Source organism: Ascoidea rubescens (assembly GCF_001661345.1).
Source record: "Ascoidea rubescens DSM 1968 unplaced genomic scaffold ASCRUscaffold_3, whole genome shotgun sequence".
NCBI classification, from domain to species: Eukaryota; Fungi; Ascomycota; class Saccharomycetes; order Ascoideales; family Ascoideaceae; genus Ascoidea; species Ascoidea rubescens.
The window spans coordinates 1,316,271-1,337,290 of record NW_017962915.1 but is presented as its reverse complement, the minus strand read 5'-3'; the positions used below and the strand labels follow the sequence as shown (position 1 = coordinate 1,337,290).

Genomic DNA, 21,020 nt, shown 5'->3' with positions numbered 1-21,020 from the left:
TTCTTTACATATCTGTTAGTTTATATTATTTTGGTGTTTTGTTTTCATTTATCTAGTTTTATGTTTCTCATTAATAACTGTTTCTTTCATGTCTCTTATATTAATGCTGCTTACTACTTGGCCAGCCGTCATGTGGCCATTAAAGGAACCTCGAGTATTAATTATCTGTATACGCAATTGTCATATTCATCAAATAATGTAACATGTCAATTAATATAGCACATCAATAAAGTGTACTTAGTCTTACTTTTTCCATCTTTGAATCACAACTGAATTCGCTAATCCTGCCTCCTCAATTGTTACTTTGGGATCATACTCAATCTCTTTTAGTGGATAAGTAAAGCATAAAAACCATTCTCTGAATATATCGTTGCTATTTTCAAACTCTTGACCTTCGTGATTATTGCCATAACTATTATTCTCATATATCTTCTCATCGACAAATTTAAAAATCTGATCAATTGATTGATGTTTGAAAACTCTTACCTTCAAATTTCTTCGGTCTGCAAATCTGATCATAACCGTTGTATCTCCTTCACTTTTTTCTTTTTCTTTTTCCTTTCCTTTTCCTTTTTCCTGCTCTTTTTTTGTCTCCTGTGTAGCAACATTCTTATTACTATTATCACTTCGACTACTTTCTTCAACATCTTGACTAACCTCACCATGATTTATATTGGGAATGACTGAACCCAATCGATGTCCTGTACCATAAAATTTCGGAGTCTTCTTGGTATTGCTTCCTTTTTTAGATTCTTCCTTTTTCTCGTTTATTTTTTCCAAATACATCTTCAGTTTATATGCATCATATTTTTCATCTTCCCTTTTAATTAGCTCAATGTTAATCTTTTGATTATATTTCAAATCCGGAAATAGTTTGGCCGGAACAAACCCGATTGACAATTTGGCAATATGATCTTGATTCTCTTCATTTTCAAACGAGTAAAACGTCTCATCAATTGTAAATCCATCTTTCCAGATAATTAAATTGGCATTATAAATGTCTTCCTCCTCTTCCTCTTCTTCCTCCTCGCTTTTAACTTCACTTTCTTCTCTTTGGTTGGGATCTGGAATTATTTCACTATCAATATTTTCCGTACCTAATCTAAATCCTCTACCACTAAACTTATTATTGCCACTTAAATTGGATAATCCTGTTTCAACATCTTCTTTATTACTATCCTCTCTGGCTCTTTGAGTTAACTTTTCTAATATATTTCGAATTTGTTCATTTCTGCTGTCTCTGTTGGAATTGTCTTGAACTTGTAGCCCTGACTTTTCTCCTCCAGTGAAAAAATTAGTATCTTTATCGTCATCAGCAAAGTCATCCCCACTATTTAAATCTGATAATGTTCTAACGTTATTGTTTTCATTTGACCCTTGATTGTTTCCTCTCTTGTTGGGGTTTCTATTTGGATTGTTGAAACCACGAAAACTCATTTTTAACTATAACCGATAAAAATAAAAACTGATATATGCCAAAAACAACAAATTGAAATAAATGTAAAATGGTTTATTTAATTAATTGCGCAACTGAACGATTTTATTCTGGAAGGCAACCTAAGATGATAATTTATCTATTTCAAACACTTTGTTGATCTCTCCCTAAATTTCCAGTGAATTTTTCTAGCTACTCTCTACGAAAATAAGTCGCCACATAACCAGCGAAAGTAACAGCGGTCCTCCAAGGACCCTTGCGTTAGGAGGTCTGGCGGCTTACTAAGAACGGAACCATAGACCCCCAAGAAGGGAGTCGCCCCCCCCCTTCCCACCGCTCTGGGCCAAATATATATACAACTTCAAACTACACCACTACTATACTGGATTTGAGTGGGAAGAGGTGTCTTATCTTCGTTGGATAAATGCTTCATCGAATATATTGCATTGTATTATTTGATTCACCTTCTCTATCTGGAATTATTACTAAGATTGTAATTGTTGGTTTGATTGCCACTGCTATTATTATAAAACCCCACCATGTTGGAAATGTTAGGGATATTTGAAAAATTAGAGAGGTTGGAAAAACTAGACGTGTTTCCATTAGCAAGATTATTGCTGTTGTTCACAGTATTATTAGCGTTGTTATTATCATTTGAAGCCATTGCAGATCGAAGAATACTTAAATCTTCATTCAACTCTTCTTGCGTTAGAGATGTTAATCCATCGCTTGGTTTTTTCATTTCACTTTTTTTGCTATTAGAGTTCTTGCTATTACTAGATCCATGATTATTTTTACTATTGGAGCTGGCATTATGATTGTTATTATTACCATTGTTGTTATGATTGGGATTCCCATTATTATTCAGCAGGTTAGCAAAATCTTTACCAAACAATATTTCTGACAAGACAGTATCACTGAATAAATCGTCATCAGGGGATATCTGGTTTGAATAAAATTTTCCGTTACTGTTGCTATTAATGTTGTTATTGTTATTGTTATTGTTGTTGTTGTTATTATTGCTTCCTCTTGAAGAGTTGTTTCCACTATTAAAATATCCATTACTGCTTCCATCAAGGTTATTATCTTTTGAACTATTGTTTCCATTTCCAAAAAAAAGTCTCCTTCTTTTTCTAGATGTTGTATTATGCCCACTTTCATTACCACTGAGATTAGAATCTTCATTCGTAGTACTGTCATATCCGTTATGAAATGGAGAATTATAATTGTTATTATAGCCGAAATTGTAACTGTTATCATTGTGCTGGTTATTAGAGTTGATGTTGCTTGAATTGATATTGTTCATATGACTGTGGCCATTATTATTGCTATTTCTTGTACGACGAGTGGATCTTCTTATCATAGGGTAGTAGTGGTCTTTTTCAATATTTGATATATTAAAGCTGTTGAAATTGTCAATATCGTCTTTATCTTCCTCATTTGAAGATTTATTGCCACGATTTTTTGAGTCAGATTTGTCGGCTTTTTTATTTACTCTATATTTTGTTCTGTAATGATTGGAATTTTTGAAAGCAATCAAGTCGTTATCAAGATTAAGATTACTTGAATAGTGAGATTTATTTGAAAAATCTTTATAAATCTTTTCATTTTTCAAGTTACTTATATCATTGGTTAATTTTTCGTATAATTTTTCTTTTAAAATTAAAATGTACTTGTTATAATCATTATTAATTTGGTTAATTTCAGTTTTAAAATTTTTAAAGATTTTTTCAATCTGATAATTTTCAAATAATTTCAATCTGATTAGTTCATAATCTCGAATTTCTTTTAGATTTTTGTAATTTGAAATCAAAGTTGGATTGGTATTATTATGCAAATCAGAAATATCGTTTTGCAAAATCTGATAATTTCGATGATAAATGACCTCTTTATTTAAATTTAAATCTTCATTCAATTTATTTAAACGGTTTAAAATTGCGTTCCTTCGTTTCTCTTTTTTGCTACTAGAAAGGGAGTTCATATTATTGATATTATTGATATTATTCATGGCATTGATATTATTCATAGCATTGATATTATTCATAGCATTGATATTATTCATGGAATTGATGCTCATCAAATTCATATTGTTATAATTGTTGTTGGTTACTGGAATATGGGAATGAGATTCGGTAATTGATGCAAAATTAGCCAAATCATTTTGCTGAGTGGAAGTGAAGTGTTCATACTCAGTGCTATGATCATCACAAATTGGAGGTATTATATTTGATCTTAACACTGAATAAGATTCAGTGAAACTTGAAGGATTCGCAAGAGAATTAGTGCTGACAATGCTGTTGCCATTTGGTTTAATGTGTACTTCATAATCTAAAGCAAAAATACCCAAAAGTAATGACAAAAAAGTGGAAGAACAAAATGTTAGTTTCAAAGTGCCTAAATAGTAATAAACTTAAGCAGGCCATTTAATGAAAGAAGTTAAATGGTAATATTTTCACTCAGAGATAGGAAAAGGAGATGGAAATATCTGAGTATGAGTGAGAAAACACGAAGAAAAAAACATACTATCCATACTCGAGAAAACAACAAGAGAAAAGTCAAAATTTGAAAAGTAAATTTGAAAAATAAATAAGAATTAAAAGCAATTTATTGGTGGTAAGTGAGTATCTTAGAATGTAGCACTCCAAAGGCAACGATAGAGAAGAGGTTATTGATGGTGGTATCCTTCGGTAGATCAGCTGAAGATAAACAGTATGAAGGTGATAAACCCCAGTAAAATACACGTGTTACACGTGATAAACGCATGTTTTAAATGTGATGTGGCACAGTAATTAACACCATGCCAATTACTGAATTGGATTCCGTTTGGGTATGAAGTGTGGATAGTATTTAGCGAGTGTGAAAATCTTGCCAAATCGAGAACACCGCCACAATTCACAAAGTGATTCCAACACTTTATTATATTCATGAATTAGAAGAATTAGCGATATATATGTTTTACTCAAACGTATTATTTAATCTTTTCAACACTTTTAATAACACCAGCAGCAACAGTTTGTTTCATATCTCTGATAGTAAATCGGCCTAATGGTGGATACTCGTTGAAGCTCTCAACACACATTGGTTTGATTGGAACTAATTTAACAATAACACTTTCATTATTTCTGAGGAATTTTGGATTTATTTTGGCTGCTTTACCAGTTCTTCTATCAATTTTCTTTTTTAATTCAGCAAATCTGCAGGCAATATGAGTAGTGTGGCAATCAAACACTGGAGTGTAGCCAATGCCAATTTGACCAAGATGATTAAGCAATATAACTTGAGCATCAAAGGAAGCACAACTTTTCGGTGGGTCATTTTTGACATCACCACACACGTAGCCTCTTGTGATATCTTTGACAGAGACGTTTTTAACATTAAAGCCAAGATTGTGAGCAGGAAGGCCCTCGGATAATGATTCGTGATGCATTTCAACTGACTTGCCTTCACCGGTGATATCGAGAGGAGCAAATGTAACAACTTGACCAGGCTTTATCACACCAGTTTCAACTCTACCAACTGGCACAGTTCCAATACCACCGATCGTGTAGACGTCTTGCAATGGTAAATGTAATGGTTTATTTTTTGGTCTTTTTGGCAATTGAATCGAGTCAATAGCTTGTACCAACGTCTTACCACGAAGTACACCATTTCCAATCCCCACAGCCCAACCTTCATGCCATGAAGAGTTTGAGGAAGACTCAAGCATGTTGTCACCATTCCAACCAGATATTGGAAGAAAAGCTACAGATTTAGGATTGTAACCAACTTTCTTGACAAAATCGTAAGTCTCTTTGATAACTTGATAGAATCTTTTTTCACTCCAGTAAGCACTATCCACCTTGTTCACCGCAACTATTAATTGTTTAACACCCATGGTCTATGCTAGTAAAGCGTGTTCTCTGGTTTGACCGTCTGTAGATATACCAGCTTCAGATTCACCAGCTTCAGATTCACCAGCGACAGCTGAAACAACTAAAATAGCACAATCAGCCAGTGTTCACCTGTGATCATGTTCTTAATGAAATCTCAATGTCCTGGTGCATCCATAATAGTAACATGGTATTTTGGAGTCTCGAATTTCCGTAATGTAATATCAATGGTGATTCCTCTCTCTCTGGGCCTTTAACTTATCTAGCACCGATGCATACTTGAACGAGCTTTTGTCTAATTCAGCAGCTTCTTTCTCATAGTGTTCAATCGTGCGCTTGTCAATCCCTCCACATTTGTAAATTAAATGGCCGGTGGTGGTTGATTTGCCAGAATCAACATGTCCAATAACGACGACATTAACGTGTTGTTTTTCTCTACCCATTGTGACGGCGGTATGTGCTAGTTGTTCTTAATAGTGTTTGGCTTGACAAAAATATAATATCAGGTGTATTCAAGCAATTGAAGTAATCGCCTTATAAATTGAGAGTGCGTGGATTATGGGCTATTTCATTTCTAACTCTTTCTCAACAGCTGAGAAGAACAAGCCAATATATATATTTCGATGGCTGTGAATCAGCCACCTCCCTCGATGTGATTGGACAAGGCGCTCATGAGTAGCGATGCCACTGTGCATAACCCCCGGTGATGGTATTTCTTATTCAAGAAGGCAAATCTTTGTTCGACTCCTTTCTCCCCAGCATCGCAGAGCAGTGCAGATTTGGCGGGATAGAACGTAAGCCTGCTCCCATTCCGGCTCAAATTCGCCACAACTGTACACACAAAAACAAGGCAGATAATAGCCAATCAAAGCGGGTACCTTGTGTTACGCTTGATGGCTTCCGAAAGGAGAGGCCCCAAGATCTGTGGTCCTTTCATAAGCAACTTTGAGCATGGCTCTGATGAGAGTGTTGCTTCAGTTATCACAATCCAGACAAAACATTCGAAAGATGGCGAAAGATGCTGCTCCAAGTTCTTCTTCTCTAGAAGAGACAGTCACAGCTGTCGCTACCTCTAGCTTCCAAAACCCTCTCTTCCAAAGGGCTTACCAGTACACTGCCACTCCCTACCCAGCATGGTTTTCGTCTGTGTCCATATTCTTAACGCCGTTCATTAACAGAAAGATTCTTTCTCACAGAGTAAAAGAGAATAAAGCTACTACCAAACTCATGATACCTGTTGGAACTTTCAGTTCTATTTTCTATGGTTCTGCGTTTGCTCTTGCAGGCTTTATAATCCAGGATGGAGATGTGACCAATGGTGCTGGTTTCACGTTTGTGTGGTCGACATTATATTTGCTAGTTCATGGAAGGAAGTCACTTGCTGGTCTTCGCTATGGACAGCCATGGCCTTTGTTTTTGGCAACAACTCTTGCTGGAAATGCCATTTTGCATGGCAGGCGTTTTTTCTTTCCTTAGCTCTTAGCTTTTTCAGTTCTTCTGGCTTTAGTCTGTTCAGAAATTTTGTCTAGTATTCCCTCACAGTTGCAATACAGCCCACTATTCTGCATAATGAATTGTAATATTAATGATCGATATATTTTTGGTCGCTCTGTTTGTTTTGATACTCAATTAATTTCTTGAATTGAAGCTTGACTTTGGATTTGGATCTCCAAAAACCAGCCCCAAGAATTATCGTTTTCTCGCCAGCCATTGGTTATATGGTTTTAATGTTTGCTGTGAGATAATCACAATCCAAAAGCTTCTGAACGAGTTAATATGATGATTCAGTTGATCTCTCATATGATTCTTTGCACTTTATTAGATATGAGATCCAGAATCATATTGTTTCTAGAGGTAGACTTGCAACTCATTGCACCCATTTGTTAGCATTCTTCAGCTCTTTCAATCCACTGGTGTTTGAAGGCGAAATGTACTTCGCTGCAGAGTCCTGCAGTGCTTAAATGAACTGGATGGAAAATCTGATTTTTGTTTATTCTTTGAAATTATCACCTTGGGCATCTCCCACAACTCTACAAAAATATAGCTACCATCTCACATTTCTAGAAAACACTCATATTCAATAAACTTATTTCAATGAGTTCTGAAAAGAAATTAGAGAAGAACCATTCTGTTGACTATTTATACTCATCTTCTCATTCTATTTGTTTTAACGCTGCTCTATCAAACAGTTACATTCAGAATTTTTATGATTATTGCGATACAAATAAGATCAATCTCCCAGATCAACTACAATTTAAAGATAGCCAAAATGCAAAACATTTACGATTCTGTGCAAATTGCAATAATATCTACTTACCTGGGGTGAATGTCACAATTCGAGTCAAATTTGACAAAGCAAATCCCAAAATCAAAAATAGAATCCGTCAAAATAAACAAACTAAACAAACTAAACAAACTAAGCAACCGGAATCAAATGTAAAAGTCCAGTCAAATCAAATTATTGGAAAATGGAAACCAAGAAAAAGAGTCCTATCCTATAAATGTACTCTATGTAATCATGAACTTCTAATCCCCCTACTAACTCCAACTTCACAAAAAAAAACAAATTTTATAAAAGAAAATCCTTTAAAATCCAAGAACACTTCAAAAGATCCTAGAGTTTACAATAATTCAAACTCAAACAAAAACATTGATGAAAATTCGAAAAATGCTCCTTTCACTGACAAAAATATTCACCTGGATTCAAAATCATTGACTAAAAAAAAGAGAAAGAAACAAAAACATTCTCTCATAGACATAATTCAAAATAAAAAGTCTAAAAACCAAAAATCCTTGGAGATGAGTGATTTTTTTATGTAAAACATGGGTTCTTATTTCGATTTCTACGTTTTATCGAACTTCCAACAGTATAAAATAATTAATCTAATCATTCCATACCATTTGTTTTGAATTAGAAAAATTTTCAAGAAACTCCAAATGAAAAATTTAGCTGGTGAAAACGATTTACTAGATCTTGTATCTTTTATTTAAATAGTTTCAATTCATATAATTTTATATTTTTTTTAGTCGTGAAACAGTATTTATAAGAAGAAAATTTTTTTGCAGAATATAATCAGTGTTAACGTTGCTCAGGACAAATAAAAAAACCAGCCTTAATAACTGGAAATTTAATGATGTTCATCATGATGATCCTTCTTCAAAAATATCTTTTCGTAAGCACAATAAGCTACGAATAATACACATGCTGTGCCGAAACCAGGAAGAGCACCTTTATATCTATTAGCAAAAGCACCTTGGTATCTCCATGCTTCTCTGTTCATAATTGTAATGGAGGAAAAAAAGTGAAGTTATTCGTTAGAGCTTATTCAATTAAAGAGGGAAACTGGCACAATAAATTGAAGTCGAGACACATACCTTCTTGCCCAAGGATCTGTAGCCATTATGGTGAAAAAAAATAACTTTATGGATTAATTGGTTAATTGATGTTTGATAATCACAGCAAAATAGCTCTGTGGTTGGTTTTTGTTTCAACCATACCGATTAAACAAACTTTCGGAAAGTAGAAATCAGGACTCAAAAACCAAAATCAAAAATTCAAATTCAGTGTTTAAAACAAATAGCAAAGATTTGAATTTTCCAGATGAAAATTCAGCATGAGTTGGCAGCTAATTTTGCCAAAGAAAAAGCGCTGATGGCTGGAGATACCAACCTTGGATTTCAAGGTTGAAACAACTCAAATTATATAAAGGATATTAGAATTAACTTTGGATGTTGATTATTGGTGGTTCATGAAGGGCATCAATAATTGTGCTAGTTTTTTCCAATATTCCATCTCGAATACACCAGTGGAAACTAGTGAATTCAATCAAATGCCACATTTCAACAGGAATAAGGATGATTTGTCTTGATTTTCATACTCCAAACGAAATTATTCATGTTTACTCCAATGATTTACATGGTCAAACTTTTGAGAATTTTAAAATATTATAATTTAAAAAATATGAAAATCTCAAAGCTGGGTAGAATGGGATGCACTACCTAGTGCCTGTTTTGCAATTTAAGGAACTATACCCAGAGACACCATCAGAGTGAAGTGGTTTTTGGCTTGTCCCTAAATCCAGTTTATAGGACTGTATGACATTTACGAATACAAGATATATAAAGACGTCGAGCATTCTTCTTCTATTCATGTCTTCCTCCACCATCAAATCAACAAGTCCATTAATGAACTTTGCAAAATCACTACCAATTAACTGTGTTACAGAGAGTTTCTTGGTGATTCAGCTAAAATGTTCCCGATGTCATTTTGTAATCACCTTGGTAGTATGATTCTTCTTGAATTGCCAAACATGATATTCAATTGATTACCAATTGATAAATTGTTTCTATTCAGTTTATCAGATAATAATTCAATTAAACTTTCTGCATTATCATTATTATTCAACTTGATACTACCGAGAGGACAGTCAGTTGTTGGAAGTAGAACTATTCAATTGGTATATCCATAGCTGACGTTTTTAGCGTTATTATCAATTCCCCTTATTGTTATTTATTCCTTTTTTTATTATTATTTTTCTCTCTTTTTTTTGAATTGAGGGAAACAAATCAAAAGGATAGGGTTTTTATGGGATTATTAAATATATCTATATTCACTCACATACTCTCTGGTTTTTTGCTTAGCATAGACTTTATGTATTGTGAAGAATTAGTACATGATATATGAACTGAGTTTATCTTCTGTTTAAGTTTGTCAAAATTAATTTGGCTGTTCAATTTAAATAATTGCAGTTGATCTTTAATTTCCATGACTGATTTAGTGAGCTGGTTAGCTTGCTCGATAAATTTATCCATCGTAAATGAGATGATGATGGGCAGCAGAAAGAATATAATTAAATCAAATCTTATTACTTGAGATCCCTTAATTGCTAGTTAATTTCCTTTATAAAATTTCTCTATGACCCCCAACAAGATAAACTATTCCTGTTATATCATCTTGCTCTTATTCATACATCATCATCATTTGATAAAAGAATCAGTTTGATAGTGTAATTAAATAGTTTGTTTTGTTAACCAAATTCCAAATTGTGGTATATTAAAGAAGATAGATAATGCATTTGCAAGCAAAAGTTACCACCAGCAGTTTTTATATTTTTATCGGATAGAATTGTTGCTTTCTCTAAAGGTCCACTTAAAATTCAAAATCTCTCAGAGAAAATATGTTAATTAAATAAGGAAATTGATAGTAAGATTCGATATAAAATTGCAACGATGGTAAAGAGAGCTAATCGATAATATGTTTGATCAAGATGGTACACCGTTAGAGCTGCTTTAATACTTATAATGTCCAATTGAACTATTCAATTGGTGTTATTCTGAACGAAGAGGTTGTCACAAGAGCTATGATTGAATTGCAATTTCAAATGGACAACTACCGATGATTAAACTAATGCTTTGTTTTATTTGCAATTCTGTATTAATATTTGTGATCTGATTTGGCATCAACATTTCAATAGTTAAGCCCGGGCGTAGACACAAACCAGATTGTATACATAAGGCCCGGCGCTATCGGAAAGTGGACTCCGAAACAGAATTCGGAGGCCAAGAAAGTCCCTGCATATTAACGCATATTAACGCAGACAAAAAGAAGAAACGCATTTTCGACATGAATCCATCTATATGTCTTAAAATACACCATTTGATTGCTGAAGATATATAATTATGCTGAGCATTCTTTGCTTATTCATGTCTACCTTCATCAAAATAACAAGTTTATTAATTCCAAACAATGAATGCATACCAGCTTTTTTGGGGGAAGTATCATAATGATTCAAATAAAGCACAAGCGATATCATCCCGTAAACCACTTAATATGATTTCTTTTGAGTTGTTTAATATGATATTTACTTATTTACAAATGGATCAATTGTGGCTATTTAGTTTATCGGATAATAATTCGATCAAATTTTCCGCATTATCATCACTATTTAAAGATATAATATTGACTGGTCTGTATGATATTAATAAACAGTCATTTTTGAAGATCCATTTCAAATATTTACATCTATTTAACTCTGAAATATTAAAGTTTTGCAGAATTTTGAGGTTTTTCTTTACATGTTTAGAGAATATAGATGAGTTTGATACTCTAAATCAACTATCAGACAATTCAATCAAAATAGAACATTTTCAGCTTTTTGTTAATGCTGTTGCTCCATTTAAAAATACATAATTAGAGAGTATTGATAAGATTGATACAATCGGAAAGGTGATTTTAAGTAATTCAAAACATTTAAAAGATATAACAACTGGCTATGGAACTCTGGATTGGAATAAATTGCCAAAAGTCTTAAAAAAAACCTCTTACTATATCTCATGATTTACATAAAATTGATCATATACATTTGTATGATTTAAATCATCAATTTTTTGAGTACTTTATTGAATTCCATTTGGTTTTTTCCTCTTATTTTATTAAATTTAGTAAATCCATTGTAAAACATTTTAGTTTAAAAGACATAAGTGTTGCATTTAGAGATATTTTGAGTATTCGTGATAATCAAGCAGTTCCAATTGAAAATTAGGATAAATTAACTAATCTAAAAAAATTAACATTGTCAAACATAACCATCCAAAAAATAGAAAATTTTGATGCATTGATCAATCTAACATATTTAAATTTATCACATAATTCAAATATTAAAAAAATAGAAAACTTAGATAAGTTAAAAAATCTAAAAAAACTAATACTAAAAGCAAACATCAAGAAAATAGAAAATTTGGACACATTGATCAATCTAAAATATTTAAATTTATCATATAATAATGTACTTTGGAACATTGAAAACTTGGATATGCTAATAAATTTAAAAACAGTAATACTATCAAATACCAACATCCTGAAAATTAAGAACCTAGACATGTTGATCAACTTAGTATGTTTGGATTTATCTCATAATCTAAATATCGAGAAAATTGAAAATTTAGACAGGTTAAAAAATCTAAAAAAATTAATACTATCAAACGATAACATTACAAAAATAGAGAATCTAGATAAATTAACTGAGTTAGAATATTTGGATTTATCATATAATTGCCACATTTGGAAGATTTAATATCTAGATAATCCAGTAAATTTAAGATCTTTAAATTTATCAGTTTGTGGAATCACAAAAATTGAAAAATTGAATAGATTAGTTTTCTTTACATATCTTAATTTATCTCTGAATAATATTAGAAGAATTGATGGATTATCAAAATTAATTGCGTTGAAAAAATTAAATCTTAGTTGGAATTCGATCAATGAAATTAAAAATTTATCAAAATTGGTTCATTTAACGACATTAAACTTGCTGAATAATAGAATTTCCGAAGTCAATAATATATCAAAACTAAAAAATTTAAAAGTTCTTAAGTTGAAAGATAATTATATTGGTGAAAAAGAAATGATCAAACTCGAAGCACTACAACAGTTAATTGGTGTTAATCCTTATTGTGAAAAAAAATCACAAAAAAAAAGATTCAAAATTGTCAGAGATAAACGAGGCTGTTTCTCTTTAATACTGGAGGATACTTAGATCAATAATATTATCATTTTTGCTAATGTCATTTTTGAAAAACAAAAAATTTAGTTTCAGTTTCATTTGATAGTGAGCATATTTATTAATAAAGCTGAGTGACTATTTATTTGAAAAAACTAATATAGCTCCTATTAGCTGTGTAAATCAGACCCCTTAGTAGAAACCTTTTATTTGTTTTGTAACAATAGCAAAAACCTCTTAGTACAAACAAATTGATAGAAATGACATTTACTAGAAGAAATTATTATAAATCACAATTGAACTGAGTGATGTACAATATTTTCAAAAATAACTATGTTCTGTATATTGACTGATTTTGATCTTATCAATTTGGTAAATAGTATTTTCTAAAAGCAATTTCGATTGTTGTTTATGATTCTTTTTAAGTGAAATTGGAAGTGAATGGGAAATTGAACCATAAAAATAATCTTGAAAAGGGAATTAGAGATTTATTATAAAAGAACACAGTATTGTTTTTAGTTTCGGGTCCAATACAACACAAAATGAATATCTTTTATATTAAAAAAATAATTTTTTTTCAAATTCCAAAGAGATTTTTGTGAATAAACTTTTATCATAATGAAAAAATTGTTATCGTTAACAAACATTTTTCCTATATTGATATTTCCTTGATATTGCTTTCTGTGATGATTTTGTCACCAATTGGTTTAATAATCATTTTAAAAAAAATAAAACAATATTTATAAATTCATCAAAAACAAAGAATATAGAAGAAAATACACAAAAGGTATTTGAGTAATCAATAGATTAAAGCAATAAAAACAAACAATAAAGAGATAAAAGCAACCAAATTGGGTACAATGAAAAAATAATTTCAAATAATTTCAAATAATTTAAGAAACTATTCAATCAATTCCATAAATTTTCTCCACCTATATTTCCATGTTCCGGGTATCAAATGTTGATCTCTCTCGTTTTTTTCTCTAAAAAAGGCTTCTTCATCGGCATCAACATAATCTTTATATGAAAATAGGTCCACATCAGCTGGGGCAATTATTTTAGTTTTATAGTACAATTTGTAGCTAAAGTAGCAAATTATGTAAATAGGGATTGAAATGTAGCTGCTGATAAATGATTGATAATCAAATCCCTGGTTAGGAATATTCAAGAAGATGTTCATGTTTTTGACAAGTGCTAATATTAAACAGGTTATCAAAGCAAACCAGGAGGAGTAAGGAGCAAAAGGAGCTCTATATTTTAAATCTGTTTTCCTATCAAGTCCCTGAGCTTTGAATGCTTTGATAAACCTTATGTGGGCAATCAAAAAGGATATCCAGCATAAAAGAGCAAACATTGAGCTCAAGTCGACAAAATATTGAAAGTATTCTTTAGCCTTGTTTGAAATATTCATAAAACTTATTAAATTAAACAATACAACCAATAGCAAAGCGTAAATTGGAACGCCATGTTTTGTAGTCTTTGAAAAGATTTTATGGGCAATACCCGAGATTGACAAACCATAAAGGGTTCTTGTTCCAAAATAAACATTTGTGTTAGCAGATGAAAACGCAAAAATAATAATGCAAGCATTTATGACATGATCTAGCACTTTAATTCCAGCATTTTTGATTGCTACAACAAAGGGAGAAGCAGTTGCGGTTGATGCTGAAGAAGATACAGCTTCAATCAACAAAGGGTCATTATAAGGCACACACATACCCAACAAGAGAATTAGAGATAAATAAAGGAATGTCACAGACCAGAAAATCATTTTGAAAGATTTTGGAATGGTTTTTCGTGGGTTAACAATTTCGGAAGCAATAATACAAAAGTTCTCAATGCTCATGTAGGAATAGATTGAACCTGCTAAAGATAAAATCCAGGAAGCAAACGCTCCAGTGGCACCATCTATATCGACACTATATGAAGCAAAAGGGCCAGGGTCTTTCCAGTAGCGAAAGCCAATCACACCATCGTTTTCTGGACCACCACCTAGCATGATAATAATTAAAAGGAATATTAGACCTAGCAAAGTTATTATTTTAAACAGAGACAAGTAGATTTCGATTAAAGAAAAATTTTTAATGTTAAAATAGTTGATCAAAGCTACCGAAATGAAAAAAATCAAAACCCAAACTCCTGGATTAACCTTTTCTGGAGGAAGCCAATATTGAAACACTAAAGCACAGGCAGTTATTTGCCTTGGGCAACCAATTAGGAATCTGAATAAGAAAGAGTAGCCTGTCGCAAAACCTAAAGCTGGATCGACATATCTTGAAGGATAAGAACCAAAGAATGGTAAAGGGAGGTATGCAGCCATTTCTGAGATAGCAGCACAGACTGAGTAAACTATTATCGCAGTTAAGATGTAAGCTAATAGTAAAGATAAAGGGCCAGACTTTTGCAAATAGTTTCCTGAAGAGACGATTAAACCTGTTCCCACCATTCCACCGTATATTATGAATAGTATTTGATACGCTTTTAGAGTTGTCATTAATTTATGACCGGGTTCTTTATCTAGTGGTGGAGAGGATATTTGATGTAATTCATAGGATACTTGATGGTATAAAGTGGATGAGGTGCTTGTAGAATCCATTGAAAACCTTTCGAATTCTCGTAATAGTAAATTATTGTTGATTTGGTTTGATTGGCTCAAACCATTACTTCTGTCATCTGAGTTTTGATTGTGGTTGTGATTTTGATTTTGATTTTGATTTTGATTAGTTAATCGTTGGTTGTTTTGCATGTTCTGAACGTTATGAGTGATTGAAGTATTAAGTGTTGAAATTGAATCGAGAGTATTTATCATTGTTGAGCTATTATTTACGTTAAAGTTGGAAATAAATGATGGTTGGTTATGTAAATTTGAAATATTAGAATCATTTGTGAAAGAGTTTCTTTCACTTCGGAGTCGAGGTATCTGATTTATATTATTATTATTTGTAGGAGTATTAGGACTATGATCCTGGCTTATATCTGGACGAATTTTGAAGGATCTATTTGGAGATTTTAAAGCCATTTTGCAAATATGTGAACGAGGAGCATATGAGTGAAGTTATGGTTAGAAATATTAACTCTAGTCTCGGTATAGTTATGAAAATAATAAACGCAAAAATGACTATAAATACCAATATAAATATAAATACCAATATAAATATAAATAAAAGTGCAGTATAAATACCAGTTCTTTGGAAAAAGGGTACTCAGGTTTGATAATGCGGTCACTTGAACGTAGAAACAATAAACAGGTTTGGTTTCATCCAGTGCAAAAAAGGGTTGGCTAGAGGAAAAAGCAGCAGCTATTAACAAGCGAGAAAAAGGCAAAACAACAAGAAAAAAAAACAAAATGAAATCAGCTTCATGATCCAAATGATAACCAGATCTAAACCATCTTTCAGAAACATATTGGGATAAATCAGTGCATATTGTTAGATTTCTTTACGAGTCTTCAAAGAGACGAAGAGACCAATCACAGCGCGGATCAACTCATCAAATGCAGCCCAAACCTTAACTTTGGACGCAATTAAAATTTCCGCAGCCCTGGCTTGCATCTGCCCTGTTCTCTGGCGTGCAATTTCGTAGATTGTGCAGAGGCATGCGTGTTTATGGGCCAATCAAACCCATGTACACGTGCATCTCGTCTTGACCGGAACAAAATGTCTGATGATGAGATGATAATCAGCTTCTGAAGGTGAATATCAACATGGTTTGATTTCTCACAACTCAGGAAAAAATGCAGCAATCTCAGCAGATTTGGAGAGACTTAGTGGAAATAAGATATCTCCTTTGATCGACTCTGCCTTAACTCGTGAATTTCATGGTCAATCCTCGCTGTCTTGTGATAATCCATTTGAGCTCTGATTTCAGAAGCTTTACCAGACTTGTGTTTGGAAATCTCTGTTTGTTTTTGGACGCAACTTGGGATTTTCAGGAGAAACGCTCAAGAAGCCCGTTTCTAAAGTGGCTGCGCATGTGACACAGCGGCTAGGCTATTTTTGCCTGATTTGAACCATGATGTGGCTGAAGTCCACAATGTGTGATGTGGAGGTGATGTATATGTGATTTATGTAATAGATACTATATAAAAACAAAAATATACCTTCAGAGAAAAAAACACTGGAACGAATGCTCAGATGGAAACAACACAACTTGGAAATTTTGATCATTAGGTTTTCATATTTATATCATGAAAACCGCTAAAAAAATCATGGAAATCTCATAAAAAAAAATCAATCAGTAAATGAATAAAAGAGGAAAGAGAGAAAATAATTTAAAAACACACAAGAAAAATAGACTTACCTTTGAAAATAATGATAAATCATATAAAAGGAGACAAAAGTAACCAAGGGAAAAGGAAAAAGGAAAAAGGAAAAAGAAAAAACAATGATTAAGCTCAATAAAACAAATAAAATAGAAACAAACAAAGAGGAGAAGAATGAGAATAAAAAAAAGACATAGTTAGTAATATAAAGATAAGAAGAAAAAATAAAAAAAATAAAAAAACAAGAATTGCTTAAACATTAAAAAAGCACAAACACTGAAAAGGCACAACTGTAATTGAAATAACGTTAAAAACAAAAAAAAAAAATGAAGTCTAAAATCACTTTAAAATAAAAAAAAAAATTTATAAGCTTGAAATGTAACTGTAGTTGTAGGTTTGGATGAATTAAAATAAAACTAAAACTTTTTCTCTCCATCTAAATGCATTCCAAAGAGATCCATAGCTCCATGTCAAATCAGAAGCACCTTTCATATATCCACTGTATCTATCAAACTGTTCGCTAATTGAACCTTCATCAGAAACATGGGAATGAACGACGTCCAAAAATGAATCTGCGTAGGAAAGCAAATTGGAGACTGTTGCATTAAAAGCACTTGATTTGAATGGTAAAATAATGTCGTTTTCAATTGATTCTTGATTAAAATTAATAATGTTTTCTTTGTAGAATTTGAAATTGGCTGGGTTGATTCTTAGGTCCTCTGCGTTATTAAAAAAGGAGTAAACAATCTTATAAAATAGCTCTGCAGCATATGAGGTGGATAAGAACCATGGGTTGCCCTCTGCAAATCCTGTACCATCATAAATATCTTCTGGATATCTACCGATTCCAACACCGAGATTTAAGCTGATCAGGTTATGATTGATGGCATAACGATACTTCATATCAGAGATCAAAGCATACAAGGTACCAAGGATCAATGGGTCGTTGATGTCGAATGGAATCAAGTGGTTAACATCGAGATCGAAATCATGAGTCAAAATTGAAGCAATAATGATGGCAGAATCTAAACCACTTCTATGATTTGACAAGTATAATGAAGGAGTTTCGACTAGATGGTCCAATGATGGTTGTTTGTATCCGGATTTGAAAACAACAAAGTCATTTAATGATCTTGCATTTTCCATTAAATAGTAGTAAAACTGGTTGTCGTTGAATTTTAGAGCTAATTGAGCACCGGAGTATAATGATCTTAGTTGAACCATTGAGGTAAAAAAATGGAAGCTGTCGATTTCTTCCCATAAATCAAAGCTTTTTTTATTCCAATACTTGGCAACATATTCCAAATCTGGTTTTATGATCAAATTGTAAATGTCAGCAGTGCTGTTGAATATTTTGTCGTCAGTTTTAATTTCACCATTATTGAATTTGTTCAAGAGATCGATATATTTGATAGTGGTGATGGCTCTTAAAGCTGGACCATCTCTCTGTGGTCTGCCCCAATGTTCCATGAAAGCAGTGTTATTAACGTGGAATTTTGCTTCACCGAGACCTGATAAATCATCAAAATCACCTGAAGGATTGGATAGTCTTTGTAGGTAGTAGTTGTTGTCGATGTATGATTCCATTAGATCAATAAGAGAGATGTTCTGAAAGTTGTCATCTTGGAGATAGTCACAGATGGTTAGCATTGTGATTGCGGCGTCTCTTGTCCATTGGTAAAAGTAGTCAGGATGAACCTTTGAGGGAGAAGCAATAACAGCACCAACAGAAACACCATTATTTTCCGGATTGGAGATATTAGTTAAAGAACCACCAATGTTGTTTAAAATGTTTCTGAAAGAAACAGTTTTCTGTTCTTGAATCCAGGATTCCCGGTCGTCTCTTGAGATTTGGTTTGGGATGAATTTTTGAGACTTGATTGGGATTTGGCTGATTTTGATGGAGTTGTAATCGTTGTTGAAATAGTTTAGTAAATTGAAATATTTTGAATTTGCATTTGAATTTTTTTGGTCAAGTAATTGCAGTTGATAAGAATATGATAATGGAAGCACATTGGCAACTGAAAAAGTTAATAGAGTTAAAAGTGAAAATAAGATTTTTGAAATAATCATTTTTGTGGGGAAATTGATCAATGGGTTTTTTTTATTGTTTATTTTAGATATAGTATATTATGTTATAGCGATATGTAGTATTTTTTGAAATGTAGTTGTTATTTGGGTGGATCTGAGTTATTTGGGATGAATAAGAGAAAAATATGAGATGTAGTTTTTGTTAGGAAATGCGACTTGTGATTGTGGTTGAATGAAAATTTGATCTTGCAGTTGGTGAAACCAATAAAGCAATTATTGCAAATAAAACAGTCAATGAGAATCAAATGTGTAAATCAAAGAAGAGAAAAGAAAAGAGAAGAAAAGAGAAAGAAATACAAAGGCAAATCAAGAAATAGCTGGAATATCCTAAATATTTATATTAAAAATGCATGCTAAATTTTCTATACTATTTTGTTGGTAAAGGTCAAATGGCAAAAAAAAAGAGAGAAAAAAAAAGAGAAAAATTAGAGAAGTCAGTAATGTAAACTACGGAAAATGAATGATTATCATCTGTAGGAATCAATGAAGTCAAAGAAAGTCAGCAATCACAATAGGATGGTAATGGAAAGAAGCAAAAAAAGAGTTTACGAAGCAAAACATTAAAAGCTGCAATTGCACAACAGCCCAAGCGAATAAAATCAGCAAAATATAATGTTATCCTACGCAGACACTGGAGGAGTGACATGAAGACCCAATCATGTCAGTTCGCAGCGCCAATGAGATCATCTCTGTGAAATTTCTTCCTTTTGCAACAGCTCTTCACTGCTTATTGACCTTTCTTTAAGGCCTGAATCAAATGCAAAAATTCTGGGGCAGAGATGTAAAATCCCGGTTTTGTGTGATCTGGGTCCAGGAAAGCCTAAAAAAGCCTAAAAAACCTCCTTCGCGCGCAAAAATGACTTCCGACCGCGCGCATCTGCCCTTGGCCTATGCTTGCGCGGCTTCGGAGTGCAGCCGCGCCTTCTCTATCCGGACCTAATCACTTCTCCTACCGCTGTTAGATCAGGATTCGAATCATCAATTGTGGGTTTAACTTTGATTTAAAAAGAATATTGACATGCTCCACCGCTGCTAACTCGTGCTCTGCAAAAGCTAATGGACTTCTTTTTATCGTTTGCTTGCTATATAGGCAGCTAGGCTGCTGGTGTATTGTGACAAAACACCTCTATCTGAGGTCCTTGTCGTGAGAACCAGAAGCAACACCATCGAAAGAGGTAGAGCTGAAAAAAAATACAAAATTAAATAAAATGAAATGAAGTGAAATCAAAATCACAAATGTGCAAAATCAAAATACGAGAAGATGAAATACACAGCATTTGAGAATGAAAACAGAAATTCAAGTTACAAATTAAAATTTTTCCAAAAAATGGAGTGAGTGCCTTAAAATAATCTTAAAATAATGTTTGATCATGTTAAATCATTCTGATAATAGTTTAAAATTTAGATTAAAGCTTTTTAGTCATGACTGTTATTTCCTTAAAAAAATGCTGGGGAATAGGAAGGCTTCGCCTTTGGTAAATCTGTTTCTCATCAACAATAGTAGCTGTGAGAGCAGTGGTTATGATCTATTATTAATACGACAACTATAATACCGAGAGTAACTGTAATAATTAGTGCACCTTCATTACTGAATGATAAATAGAAGAAAACAAGTCACCACTGAGAGTATATAAACAGTAAAAAAATGTTATTAACCAGAGTTCACGACGTAATGTGTACTATCTCTTTGTAATTTAGGTTGAAAGCTTTTTCATTAGAGTTTTCTCGCTTTTTCTCAGTATTTTCATATGATTTTCATATGATTTTACATCTTACATCCCACATCCAGACCGATTTCAAATCAATTTCAAATCACCTTCAAACCACTTTCAAGTCACTTTCAAAACCTGTTTAGAAATTGTGCC

At 32.6% G+C, this 21,020-nt stretch overlaps 9 protein-coding genes across 9 annotated transcripts; 3 read left to right on the top strand and 6 right to left on the bottom strand.

Annotated features, from left to right (window-relative positions):
- Positions 1-243: 243 nt before the first annotated feature.
- SHP1 (protein phosphatase regulator SHP1) lies at positions 244-1,437 on the bottom strand (the record flags this gene model as incomplete). Its single annotated transcript, XM_020192029.1, has 1 exon — positions 244-1,437. One exon carries the CDS (start codon positions 1,435-1,437, stop codon positions 244-246), a length of 1,194 nt encoding a protein of 397 aa, XP_020048989.1.
- Positions 1,438-1,904: 467 nt separating this feature from the next.
- On the bottom strand, positions 1,905-3,965 carry ASCRUDRAFT_69454 (uncharacterized protein; the record flags this gene model as incomplete). The annotated part of the gene is made up of 2 exons (XM_020191674.1): positions 1,905-3,829; positions 3,959-3,965. 2 exons carry the CDS (start codon positions 3,963-3,965, stop codon positions 1,905-1,907), a joined length of 1,932 nt encoding a protein of 643 aa, XP_020048988.1.
- A 348-nt stretch (positions 3,966-4,313) lies between these two features.
- ASCRUDRAFT_137198 (translation elongation factor 1-alpha) lies at positions 4,314-5,418 on the bottom strand. The gene has a single exon (XM_020189120.1). The coding sequence runs from the start codon at positions 5,307-5,309 to the stop codon at positions 4,404-4,406; it is 906 nt and encodes a 301-aa protein (XP_020048987.1). The 5' UTR covers positions 5,310-5,418; the 3' UTR covers positions 4,314-4,403.
- Positions 5,419-6,312: 894 nt separating this feature from the next.
- Positions 6,313-6,780, top strand: ASCRUDRAFT_32390 (uncharacterized protein; the record flags this gene model as incomplete). Its single annotated transcript, XM_020190358.1, has 1 exon — positions 6,313-6,780. One exon carries the CDS (start codon positions 6,313-6,315, stop codon positions 6,778-6,780), a length of 468 nt encoding a protein of 155 aa, XP_020048986.1.
- A 618-nt stretch (positions 6,781-7,398) lies between these two features.
- Positions 7,399-8,124, top strand: ASCRUDRAFT_69452 (ribonuclease P Rpr2/Rpp21/SNM1 subunit; the record flags this gene model as incomplete). Its single annotated transcript, XM_020191673.1, has 1 exon — positions 7,399-8,124. The coding sequence occupies one exon, from the start codon at positions 7,399-7,401 to the stop codon at positions 8,122-8,124; it is 726 nt and encodes a 241-aa protein (XP_020048985.1).
- A 308-nt stretch (positions 8,125-8,432) lies between these two features.
- On the bottom strand, positions 8,433-8,585 carry ASCRUDRAFT_32349 (NADH dehydrogenase [ubiquinone] 1 beta subcomplex subunit 3; the record flags this gene model as incomplete). The annotated part of the gene is made up of 1 exon (XM_020190351.1): positions 8,433-8,585. The coding sequence occupies one exon, from the start codon at positions 8,583-8,585 to the stop codon at positions 8,433-8,435; it is 153 nt and encodes a 50-aa protein (XP_020048984.1).
- Positions 8,586-11,050: 2,465 nt separating this feature from the next.
- On the top strand, positions 11,051-12,839 carry ASCRUDRAFT_7208 (L domain-like protein; the record flags this gene model as incomplete). The annotated part of the gene is made up of 3 exons (XM_020192024.1): positions 11,051-11,470; positions 11,847-12,328; positions 12,404-12,839. 3 exons carry the CDS (start codon positions 11,051-11,053, stop codon positions 12,837-12,839), a joined length of 1,338 nt encoding a protein of 445 aa, XP_020048983.1.
- An 865-nt stretch (positions 12,840-13,704) lies between these two features.
- ASCRUDRAFT_32381 (uncharacterized protein) lies at positions 13,705-15,297 on the bottom strand (the record flags this gene model as incomplete). Its single annotated transcript, XM_020190356.1, has 1 exon — positions 13,705-15,297. One exon carries the CDS (start codon positions 15,295-15,297, stop codon positions 13,705-13,707), a length of 1,593 nt encoding a protein of 530 aa, XP_020048982.1.
- A 2,172-nt stretch (positions 15,298-17,469) lies between these two features.
- On the bottom strand, positions 17,470-19,137 carry ASCRUDRAFT_7206 (glycoside hydrolase family 15 protein; the record flags this gene model as incomplete). The annotated part of the gene is made up of 1 exon (XM_020192020.1): positions 17,470-19,137. One exon carries the CDS (start codon positions 19,135-19,137, stop codon positions 17,470-17,472), a length of 1,668 nt encoding a protein of 555 aa, XP_020048981.1.
- Between the last annotated feature and the right edge of the window lie 1,883 nt (positions 19,138-21,020).